Source organism: Cornus florida, unplaced genomic scaffold (assembly GCF_030987335.1).
Source record: "Cornus florida cultivar Cherokee Brave unplaced genomic scaffold, ASM3098733v1 CherokeeBrave_3.0.0_Hap2_Chr11, whole genome shotgun sequence".
NCBI lineage: Eukaryota > Viridiplantae > Streptophyta > Magnoliopsida > Cornales > Cornaceae > Cornus > Cornus florida.
The window spans coordinates 94,220,374-94,233,395 of NW_026775581.1; the positions used below are offsets into that span (position 1 = coordinate 94,220,374).

Below are 13,022 nucleotides of genomic sequence, written 5' to 3' on the forward strand. Positions count from 1 at the left end.
AACACAAAAATAATCTCTCTATATTTTTTTTTTCTATTATTTTTCTTCCAATATTTCCAACCAAAGTGGCCATAAAAATTATAAATCTTTTCACGAATATTTGAAACGTGCAAACTTTGTTGATTAAATCACATGGCTGGTGTCACGAAAAACATATCACACAAACCCATCACTTCAAAAATAAAATAAGTACCAAAAAAATCACAATAATTTATAAAATGCTACTTGCCATACTGAGACTAAGTATTCGTTGACAGAGAACGAGTGTCATTCTTCATTTTTCAAAATTGGATTAAAAGAACAATTTGTAAAATTTATACTTAGAATGTCTCATATGAAAACTTTGTTACAAAATTCAAACAATATATTTATTAATAATTTAATAATGATAATAAAATATATTAGATTCAAATTATTTGATATGAATAAATTTCAAATAATTAAACCCAAGCAACTAGATTAAAAAAATGAATCACACCCGAATATTGCTAAATTTAACTTGTGAATGGTAAACTCCCGAGGTTTGGATGTCTTATCTAAATTACATTGATATATGAAATCAAATTTGAACACAAATGAGATGTTGAGATTGATTTTTTTAAAAAAATAAAAATTAATAAAGAAAAAAATCACATAACTTCCCCTGCGATTAGTTTCTTTAAAAAAAAATTATTAAAATTAAACAACCTCTATTAAATTGTGAAATGACAAAATTAACCTTATAATTTAATATTAAATTTGAAAAACAATCTCGATGACTAAAATAGCCTCTAACAAACTCGAACAAGATCAGGAGTGAGAGTTGAGTCATTTAGACCAACCCAAGAACAGAGTAGACAGTTGGGAATGTGGGCTTGAGTTGCAACCAGTAACCACAGGAACAGCACCACAAAGCTCAATCACAGGGAGTGTAGCTAGGGCAAACACAACAGCCTCATCAGGCCATCCCGGGCTCCGCAAGGACGACGCAATCTTGAGACCAAATCTCTAATGGAATCCGCAGTAGCCTGAGCAGCTTTAGCTTCCCCATAAAGCAGCAAACTAGACAAGAGATAGAGACGCCCAAAACAAAACTCAGAAAGCAAATTTCACCAGGCGTTCCTCAAGTGGCATCAAGATCTCATCTTCTTCAATGAAATGAAGAGACCCATTTGAGGAAGCTCTTGTAAAAGCAGAAACAAGGGGTTGATTGGTGAGAAGATGAAACTTACCATTAGAAGCTCCAAATGTCATACATGGCTTTGACTTGAATTGTAGTTGTTTCTTCTGAAGAATGGAAGGGACAATTTGGTTGGGTGAGACTCTGAAATGGGTTCTTTTATGAAGGAATGTTAATGGTGTTGGTGGGCGTGACACAGAGGAAGCCATTGAAAGACAAAAAATATACAAGAAATACAGCTTTAGATCACACACGCGATCTTCATCAACTTCCAGCATCAAGTCTTCCCTGCTATCAACCTTTTCGTTCGTCGGAGAGAGACTGGCCGGCGAAACAGGGGAGGAGCAACTGGGTTTGTTAGTATCACCGCCGGTGGCCTTTTGGGGTGTGACCGGCTTCTGGCGGGTGCTCCCGGCGAGTGAATTCCGGTGAGTCGGCATGGGGTGGTTGTGCTCAGCCGTGTAGGTGACAATAAACATGTTCGAGTCAGATCTGTTCCTCTACGGAGCCGTTTCCGGCCACACATCACCGCCGTTCATTGGCCGCCGCCGCCGCCGCTGCCGCCGCCGGAATCGCGACTCTAACTGTCGCTAGCACCGCCGCCTCTCACTAATCGCTGTTTTTTTCACTCATCTCTCACTACGATTTAGGGTATTGTCTTAGAGAAAAATCAAAGTGGATTTACCCAGCCGTCTTTGCTCCAAGCTCGCCATCGCATTCTCTCTTTAAGCAAATCGGGGACGAACTGGGTTGACTCAGAGTCTGAGAGGAAGAAGACCCACTTAATAGGGGTATTTTTATAATTTAAAAATTATAATTATTAGTTTTAAATTTAGGGAGGCGATATTTACATTTCAATTCTTTCCACTTACACTGCACCTTTCTTTTTTTCTTTAAAGTGAATGACAAAAATATCCCTAAACTAATTAATGTGCCATCTCTTATTTTATTATATCCTAATTACCTTTTCTAAATCAAATACTTTCCGAAAAGTATGCCAATACATCCAGGAAAAAAATTAAAAAGGAAAATTATTCTCCTTTTCTATTTAAAAGGCAAACAGATTTTATTTATTTATTTATTTATTATTATTATTATTTTTTTTTCCTGACAAAAACAAACACCAACGCCATGTGACAAATACAAGGTAAGGATTATCCATCATAACAAAACAAAACAAGAGCCACCACAACCATAACAAAAGCTAGCAAAACAAACTAACACATATGTGAAGATCATAGTCTTGACAACAGACAAACTCAAAAGGTGTCAGTAAGTATGGGATTAGTAGCTCCCACAAGTAAAGCCAACTGAGTCGCAAAAGATTGAGATGATTCGGAAGTAAAAGAGTCCGTTAACTAAGCCCCAGACTTTGCAGATGAATCAACCGCATGCCAACGTCACCACCAATAACATCCATATCCACAGATGGAGACACATCATTAACAAGCGAAGCCTTAATCTTTTTGTCCCCTCTCACACGGCCACGTGAAGACCCATTAGAGCTAGACTGGCGACGCTTCCGACCTTTCTTAACTGGAGAAGACCCTTGACTGTGAGAAGTAGCAGATGAATCAGATGTAGATCCAAACACAGGCTTAGCCAAACCCTTACCTTTCTTCCAACCTTTTGACATTTCATCCCACCGTTGCAAAGGAAGGATCCGACCCTTAATAGGAGAAGTAACAAGTCCGAAATCATAAGTTCTTCGTTATGGGCCAACGTCACATGACTCTGCGATGAAGAACCTTGAATTAAGCCACCCAGCATTGGTACAATAGGCACACCAGAAGGAGAAACATCATTTCCCCGACATGGGACCTGATCCAAAAGCACCCCAGGCAGACCCAAACCCTCACCACCCGACACATTCCCCATACCAAGACCCTCAACCTGGCGGGATGGTCCACCTACACTGGAAAGAGCAACCACGACAGTACCCAATGGCTCCCCCAAGTGAAATCCCTGATTATTACCATGAAGAGCAAACGGAATAGACGGATCAACCTCCCACCCAGGAACCTCGCGGAAAGTAGAAGACGACTTAGACCCCACAAGACCAGCCACATTAACGACATCGCCATCCTCCACATACAACCAGCTCTTATTATGAATATCACTACCCAAATCCACCCCATCTCGCTCTATATTCTAAAGATCTTTGCCCAAAAAACCATCAACACCCAACCAATTGCCATACTCCTTAATATGCCTTGGCCCCACAGACGATCCAGTTAGGCAAGACTTCCACTGATGTCCAATAACACCATAAGTAAAACAAAAAATGGGCAACTTCTCATAACATATCTGTGCCCTAGATTCTTCACCCGTCGGACTAGTAAGAAGAAGATGGCGTTGAAAAGGCTGTGTGATATCCAACTCCACCTGAAGACGTAGAACCCGACTAGCAATCATCTCCAACTCTTTCCCATTACCCAAACCTTTATCCCTCAGTTCAATTTTCAAACACTGATTGAAAGAAGAGGCAATTTTTTCCCCAACCTTCTCTGACAGAAAGTTGGCATGCACATCAAACAGCTGTATCCAAAAAATAGAGACTTGGAACGGAGTATCAGACAGTAATAAACTCTCCTCCCATGCCTTAATCACCACTAGATGGCCATCAAAAAGCCATGGACAGCCATCCAAAATACGTTGCCGAATAGTAGCATCCGGAATAAACAGTTGAAAGAGATTACGCGCCACCTTAAAAACTTGTAACCGCTTAGCGATAGGCTCTTGTTGTTTATCCTTTAGCGATAACTTATTAAAAAGCTTAGCAAAAGTAAACTTAGCCCCAGATAAAGTCGTCGTTTTAGAAACCCACACTTTCCCAAAAAGACTAGAGTGACACAGTTTGTCACTCTGAACAATATCATCCAGCGTCAACTGAATGGGCTCCTTTTCCTTCGATGTTAACGTCAACCCTTGAAACTGAGTGAGAATGGTAGACACCATCGCAAACCAACCAACTAAAAGACAACTAAAAAACACACTGGACTCAAAAGTAGAAGACTCAAAAGCATAACACAAAAGTAAAAAAAGCACAATTACTACTATTAACAAAAATGGGATTTGATAGCCAAAGAGTATACAGAGATAAACACAAAAAGCAACAGAAAAAGCACTATAAATAAGATCCAAGTTGCTTACTACGCCAATCAAGCATAACCATACACGTCACAACATTTAGGCAAAGGAAAGGCTGCATCACAGTGCATCTCAAACCTCGGAAGTATAACACCGACTTATAAAAAGCATTAGAAGAGTCAAGAAGCTGGCCCACCGCAGGAAAATAGCTCAAGTAATAACATCATGCAAGCATATCTTACTGGATAGTACAATATCTATCCTTGACACAGACCACGAGGGAACAGAGATAAAAACAGATCTCCTACACACGCAACCAAGAGCGTTAAAAATATTTGGAAAAAAGTTAGCCATGACGTCAGTAAGTCGGCCCCCAACCAAACAGAATCCAGTACCCGCAGCCGACCCAGCCGAAACTCGCCGAGCATGCCCGCCAAATCCCCACGAACAGCAAAATCTGGCCAACACAGAACAGCCAAAACCCAAAGCGAGGTGTACCCACCAAGACATCGTCTACAAGACTCGACCTAACAAATCCACAAGCAAATAACCGAGATCTTAAAAACACAAAAAGCAAACCCCAACACAGGCCATGCACAGGACACCGGCACACCAACGGCCACGGCAAGCATACCGATATCCACTCCCACCACGCATATGCCTAACCAAAACATAACAACAGCAGCCAAGGACACCCAAACCATAACCGGCCGACAATCACTGGTGAAACCCAGATCATCCGGTAACATTCCGATGCCACCCTTCGGCCCTAGAAGGCGAACAAGTCCAATAAACTCCCAAGTAACTCATTAGATAAGACCAAAAGAAAACCCATCCTGACCCAAATCAAACCCAAACGCAACCAACTAAGAAAACCACCACGGATCCCCCAAAGCTCCATCAACAGCCTAGTACGCAGGACCGATTCACCCACAACAGAGAACCAATAACCAAAAGCTGAAAGAAAATAGAACAGGATACATAGAAGAAACTTCCAGATGACGATACTTTTTTAAAAGAAACTTTTAGCACAGCACGGTAACGGTCTCTCATTTCTATGCTCATTTTCTGAAAAGCATCTAAGGTTCCGACTATGAGGGGGTTTCACCTGGCTTTTGGCTTCGTGCAAGAGGGTTCATGGTCTGTACCTGGATGTAGGAATATCAGACAAACCATTTTGATATTCATATGCCTAAACACGCCGGCAGTAAGTACACTTATATGAAAGTGGCGCCCCTGTTACGATCCCTTCGAGTTTGAGCTCCAAATATACGTCTTGTTAGTTCAAATATTGAGATCAAATATAGGTTGGTTTTCTTCCCAGTTCTTTAAAGCAAAAATAATACAAAACATCAGCTAAAGAACCATATAAATATGGGGATGGATTTGCCAATAAGACCAACTCTCCACCAAAGATAGAAAGTTCCATGAGAATTTAGCTCTTACCGGGTAGCTAGGCAAACTGATTATCAAGCACTTTCGGATTCACTTCTGTCTCCCATACATGGTCAATCTAAGAAATTGTGACGGAAGCTTAATTCAACCCATTTGGTGAAATCGCGATAGCCACGAAGAGGAATATAGCCATTTGAAGCTTTTTGAGTATGAAAATACCCCTCTACAAGTACAAGAAAGAAAAGCAATGCCTATGTACAAAAGAGAAGGCTGTCATGCAACATACTTTTCTATGTCAAAATGCAAAGAGAAACATTATTCTTCAACATAATTTATAACATTTTATTAGCAAAATAAAAAGAGTTGATATACTGAAGAAATTGTATAATATTTTCTTTCCTATTTGAAAGGTGGACATCCTTCAACAAAAAAGATGACGTCATATACAGAAGAAAAGGTTGTCGAGCAACATACTTTAATATGTCAAAATGTAATACATTCAGGAGAAAAATTATTCAACACAATTTATAATATTTTATTGGCAAAATAAAAAAGAGTCGATATCAAGGGGAAGCCATTGAAAGAGCCGAAACTAGTATCTAATTTCAAAGTCACTGAAATCATCACTAAGATTTAACATCATCTTTAAAGTGAACATGAAAACAACATGACAAAAACTACTTCAATTAAAATTTTCATTTATAATTTATCCAGCTATTTTCACCATCCATCCGCATTTATAAACTAACCAAGCTCAAAGGAAACGACATATCACATGCACAATGAGTAAAAAATGCATTAGCATTCTTTCATATGATAGTAACTTCAATGCATATATAATGTAAAATCAATACCTAGAAAAGAAACTTACATGCATAATGACGTTATCAACATCTTAGCTAATTTCCAAAAATTAATTTTACTCCTGCACAAAATAAAAATAAAAAAAGGACGTAACATGAAGCTTCTAAAATAATAATTAATTTAAAAAAAAAAAAAAAAAAACCTCACAAAAGCACTTTAATTCAATGGAAAACTATTACTGGAGTAAGGTGATGCATTCCAATCACTTGTTTCCATAATGTATACATTTTTTTCTTGGTTAGGCAAGACACGTGGAGGGCTCAATCTAATTGTTCCAACTTTCTGTTTGCAAGTGCGACTGTTATGCCCAACGTTTTTGCATACACCACATTGTCGGGAGTTTTCAGCGATATATCTCAAATGCAGAAGGATCTCGACTTGTAGAACTATTGTTGTTTTTTCCCTTTGAACCCAATGAACGTCCTTTGTGGGATTGAATTTTAGGTGCAAGAATCACAAGAACGGAAGTATCAACAAGTTGAGCAATTTGCTTCCGAGAATCTTCCCTTTCAGTAAGTGGCATTTGTTTGTATTTATCATGGAACTCCTTGAGAAGATCATCAATATGGTCTTCTTGATTAATCAAACCAACACCCATATCAAAAAATGATCTATCAAATCTCCACTGTGGATTTATATGAGCAAGCTGCAAAATTATATATTTCTCATTTGTTATCTTGTGTGCACAAGGAAGACCTATAGTACTTGAAAAATGATTTTTGCATGGAGGCAATGGTGTATCAGATTGAGCCATCTCATATTACTTATAAAGCTTCCCAAATGCAAATATAGAAATATGAGTAATAAGCTCTTTGAAAAAAGGAATGTTAAATTTATGTAAAATACAGACCTTTTCACTCAAAATATTTACTTTTCTTTCTTGAAATTGATTTCCAATTGCAAGAGAATTTTTTTATTCTTTTACCTCCCAAAAATCACCTGTTGAAACTTGTAGATGTCTCTTCAGTGTTGCATGTGCACCTTCAGCCTTGAAGTGATACGATTTCCAAAATGTGCATATTTCTCTGTCCATGCATCTACAAATCTTTCTTTGAATGGAAGCTAAGTGCTTTTGATGTAACTTAAAATAGATCTTTGTTCTTTATATTGAATTTCAAAATGATTTCAAGCTTCATCAAATGTTGATTCATCTGAAGAGTTCATCAAATTTGTCCAAATAGATAGAAATGTATCCCAATTATTTTTCTCTTCAAAATGACGCTTACAATTTGAAAGAATATTTTTCTCAATGTGCCATACACATAAAAGATGTGCAACTCGGAAAGATAGCTTGAATACCATTCATTAGTGCTAACTCTCTATCAGATACAATCAATGAAGGATACCTATCATCACCAAGAATTTTCTTGAACCTTTCCAAAGCCCAAACATAGTCCTCCTCTTCTTCTTTTTGTAGGAAAACAAAACAAGAATAAAATGAATTGTTGGAACTTGACACTCCAATAATATCAAGTAACGACATCTTATATCTATTTGTTTTATAAATACAATCCATCACAAAAACACACGGATAATTCTTTATTAATGCAATTGAAGAAGGGTATGCAAAAAACAAATGAGTTAAACGATTATCCTTGTCACACTTTGTAATACCCCTAATTTCAAAAGGATAGTCCTGATATTTAATTTATTAAATATTGCTTTTGTTTATTTCTTTGGTTTGATTTACTTGTTTTACTTGTTTAGTTGCATTTGTTTACTTGTTTTCATTTACTTGATTTACTTTATTTAATTGTTCTGTTTTACTTAGTTGTCGTAATTGGTTGTTTTAATTTATTTCTTTAATTATGTTAATTTGAGTTAATGGGAATAAATAGGAAATTAATGTGATTTAATAATTTAATTGTTTTAAGTTAAATTAAATTTAATTGGATTTAGTTAGTTTGCAACGTGACTATAGTTTTATGGGGTTTATAGTTTTCATAGGCAGCCGATATTGTATAACTTAGGTTTGCCTATGGGCCGAAGTATACATGGATTAGGGTTTAATGTTTAAGGTTATAAATAGGTTTATACGGTGGTTTAGGGTTTAAAGAAAAACAAAACAAAACCGTAGGTTTCTGTGGAGGCATAGAGGAAACAGGGAGGGAGAAAGCAAACAGAGAATTTTACCGGAGAACTTGGGAAGAACCGTCGGTATAAGGCAAGTTTTATATCTAACTCAATCTCTTTGGCTTGTGTTCTTTACATCTCTAATACAATCTCAGGATGAAATAAACTTAAATTAATTTGGTTTAACTTAGTTTCCACGTTAATTGGTTTTAAAAACTATATATGTTTTGGTATGTGTAATCTGTTCGTTTTGAAACTGTTGTTGCTTGTTCTTGTTCTGGATGAATGTAATTAACAAGTAATGAATTTAAATAATTTTAAAGCACCTTGGGACTTAGTTTTAACCAGTAAGGAAGTTGGTTTGGAGGAACAAAGTAGCTAAATACTGTCGGAGTGGAAGGAGATGACGAACAGGGGAGGAACAAGTTCACCAAAACGCAGAGCAGGCTCCACTATGTGTGGAGCCGGCTCAAGGATCAGTGGAGGCGGCTCCAATGTTTAGGGAGCCGGCTCCTTCAACAATTTTTTAGTTTTTCGTTTTTCAGAGACAGTTTTGGTTCGGGTTTCAGAATTTGGTGTTTCTAGATGCAGTTAGAAGCTATACAAGGATGTTTCAGTAGCATCTAAGTCATATTAAAGGTTCTGAGGGTGTAATAATACATAATAAATCACAAAGAAATCGGTGGATTAAGCTGTTATAGTTTTAAGTGAACTTGTGAACTGATTTTTGGAGGTGGAAGATTTGGAGTGTATAACCTTATGAGTTGTTATTTATCTGGGAATGGATATATTGTTTAATCGTGTTTATGTAATTCAAACTAAGCATGTTAAGTTACAGAATGATTATATATTTTTTGGTTACAACGTTGTAGATAATTCAAGTTGTTTAGTTTTAAATTAGTGATTGAAATAGGAGTTGGACATGTAAATCATTTAACAGTGGTATGAGATTAAGCCGGTTAACTAATGCACATTCAGTTAATGCTTAATAAGAAACGAGTTGGTGGTTATCAGGAATTATTAATATCCACTTATAGGATGTTGTGGAGTAATTACAAGTAAGCATGTAAATACTGTTATTGTTATTATTATGCTTATTGTGAGTTATGGAATGATGATATTTATTCTTTGCGATTTGAATTTGTTAGGGAATCATATACTGGATGTATTAAACAAGCCTGCTCTTTAAGTATTCTTGTAATGCTTATACTAGATATGTTGATATTTATTGTCATCTATATTATCAACACTGGATGGATGGATTGTATGCACCGGTATGGGACTGTGTCATATTAGGGGGATTAGCTCAAAAACGCTAAGTCCTACATACGCTGGATTAAAGGATGGAGTAACTACAAAAGTTAAGTCCTACCTGTATTTTGTGTCAGATCACTAAATAGTTGAATGACACTCTCGGTTTGGAATAGATTTTAAATATATTTTTATGGTGCTACAATATGAGCCTGAGTCTCAGAGTCGTTGGTTAGGGAGCGTATATGCATTGGGATGCATAGCTGGCTACGATGGTTGGAGGTGTACCCTGTTTAGGTTAGGTACACATGCCCACTTCGTGTGCGTTTTGGCATGTTACCTCTATTCAGGTTGAGGCTGGCCTGTAGGCCAGTGAAAGTCCTTTAGTGTGATTATATATATAGACTTACGGACTATTAGTTATTGTTGGATTGTTATGATGTACATGCATATCGGACCTCTATTTGGATTGTAATAGTATAGAACTTGCGCGTGGGCCTGACCCACTTCTATTTTTTAAGTACACAACAGTTCCAGACTTAGACGTGTTCGTACTGAGCAGAGGTTTCTATTCACTCTACTGACGATGTAGGATTTCTCTTCATAGCTTACTTCTGAATGTCTTATCAGTTATTTTTATCACTGTTTGGATTATTATAAGGGGTCCACTAGAGATGGATTCCCGAGTTGTACCCTTGGAGGTTTTGGAGTTGGATTATTTAATCTTTATTATTTGAGGATTTTATTTTAGTTTCTTTCAGCTTAAACTTTATTTCTTAAATTCATTTTGTCATTTGTGTTCATTACGTATTAATTGTTTGATATTTCCCTTGGGTTTAGGCCTGAGCTTGATTAACCCGTGTCTCGAATCCGATGGGTATCACACACTTAACATTAAAAGTAAAACCACATTGACCTAATTATTCAAACAATGCTTGAATCATTGTACGACTTACCAAACTCTCTCTTTATGATTTTAGCCTTTGTATTGTATAAGTTCCTAGATATTGCTTGAAGATTTGAATTACTTTGTTGAAGAGATGAAAGTATTTGTCGTGGTGGTATTCATGCCTTTGTCATTTTCTTAATTTGCATGATCTCTTTGTTTTAAAATTGTCGGCAAGAAGGATGTCCAGACATATTGATTGAAAGCTTATGATTATGCGACATATTTTTTTAACTCCACCTTCCAAAATTCATCTTTTCTTTTACCCCAAATTTTAAATGGACAATTTATCAAACGAGATGCCGTCAATTTATCAAACGAGATGACGTTATCCTTTTCCTTTGTTCCATTGAAAATGATGGAATCACGGTATTGACCTCCTCCATCACAGATAATGATCACATAACGATCTCTTATGGACCTTTTAATATTAGTGGCAAATTCTTGAGATATTCCTATGTTACGAATACTGTCAATAAACTCTTCCTGATTTGAAAACTTTTTCTTGGATAGAGAAAGCAACTTGTTACACCCAAGTGTGATTACTTGATTTTTGGTGTCCATTTCTTCTTTCTTTTTCACATCTGTAAAATTTGTGTATCTTAAAGCCCATCAAATATATCATAAATAAACTTCAATATTTTGTACCAAATATTTTCGACATATAGATAGAATCACATTGTTTTAAGAGAATATAATACTATAACACAAAAATTACCATATGAATCTCAACTCTTTGCTTGAAACCACTATTAACTGCACTATCTTGTATAATTAGTGCCCAACTACATATCACAAATAAATCATTCAAAGTAAAGCATAGTCTCAGGAACAAGATCGAAACCACTGTTTGAGCAAGGGCAGTTAGTGGGTAACAATTAGTAAGTAGATACAGTCGGTGTTATATATCAGAAGTACCCTCACAAAAGAACGCATGATGAAAAGTATCTTATCAAAAGGTCCCAATACGAGTTCAATTATCAATAAAGATGTAGCATCAAAACTAATTAATGCATGACATGACCACTTAGTTAAGTATGAAAGCATGTGATAAAAATTGACGATGATACGAGAACGAATTTGTTTCTAAAACAACTGAAAACAGAGCAATCCAATGGAATGAAAAAACATTACCAAATTCATTTTTTTTTTTCAAAAAATAAAAATAAAAATTACTATTCTCCCCCTCAACCGCACTGCCTACGAACAGGGAGGCAAATGAGAATTGAATACAGTAACACTACTTTTCTTATCTCTAATCATTCCCACGGGTACAAGAAGGCAATTATGGCAAGTGAATTTAGGGAGTGGTTTAGTTTATTATTAAAACACAATATATAACCAAAAAATTGATTAGAATTACAAATGCTTAAAGATTAGAACAAGTCAAAAAGTATAAAAATTATATATAATACACATCTCTGTCTCTTTTTGTTTTGTTTTGTTTTTTTTTTTTTTATTATTTACAAAATTCGTGTTCTTAGAAATTTTATTGTTAAAACAATTAGGGATTTTCTTAACAAGGTAAAGTTCAAGATTCAAAGACAGTCCAAATTAATTCTTAAAAATTACATAAATTGAAAGAAAAAAATTCAAATTAAACTCAAAGAACACAATATGAAAAGAAAAACAAAAGAATAAAATTACCATCACCATTAGCATCCATGGAATTGAATGGCTCATTAAGGTTTGATAGTTTTTCCATACTTTCCGTGCTAATAAGATCAATTACTTTGTTCAACTCCATCATGTCTTCATCTTCGAGATCTTCCATGTTACTTGCAAACATAAATACCAACAAAGTACATAGAGAGGAGGTACAAAACGTTAATTGGGGAGAGGCAATTGTATTTTTTTTTGATAAATCAATATATTTCCATAACTGAAAGGGTAATTGTGGTATTTTTAAAAAATAAGGATAGAAGAGTCATTTTCTTTACAAGTGTAATGTAAGTGTGGAAAAGTGGAGTGCCGATATTGCCTCCCTAAATTTAATATTAAATTATAAGGTAAATTTTGTCATTTCACAACTTAATAAACGGGTCTGTCACCGATAGGTGGTAACTTGATAACATTCTTAAGTTCGGGGCCGTTTAATTTTAGTAAACTTTTTTTTACACGAAAGTGATAGTAGAGGGTGTTATGTGATTTTTTCCCAATTAATAAAGCAAACCCAAATCCATCTCAAAAATTTTCAAATATTGACAAGAAATAGAATTTAATCATAATTTTTTTACTTGACAC

The 13,022-nt window shown here is 35.8% G+C and overlaps 1 protein-coding gene across 1 annotated transcript; it reads right to left on the minus strand.

Annotated features, from left to right (window-relative positions):
* Positions 1 to 705: 705 nt before the first annotated feature.
* LOC132284742 (uncharacterized) lies at positions 706 to 2,026 on the minus strand. The gene is made up of 2 exons (XM_059786875.1): positions 1,212 to 2,026; positions 706 to 1,041 (listed from the first exon to the last, which is right to left on the minus strand). Exons 1-2 carry the CDS (start codon positions 1,636 to 1,638, stop codon positions 938 to 940), a joined length of 531 nt encoding a protein of 176 aa, XP_059642858.1. The 5' UTR covers positions 1,639 to 2,026; the 3' UTR covers positions 706 to 937.
* Between the last annotated feature and the right edge of the window lie 10,996 nt (positions 2,027 to 13,022).

Excerpts from the sequence above, each read along its gene's own strand:
- LOC132284742 (XM_059786875.1), bottom strand. The coding sequence starts at position 1,638 with ATGTTTATTGTCACCTACACGGCTGAGCACAACCACCCCATGCCGACT. Across the intron at positions 1,042-1,211 it reads GACATTTGGAGCTTCTAATG|TTTGCTGCTTTATGGGGAAG; the intron begins GTAAGTTTCATC and ends TCTCTTGTCTAG.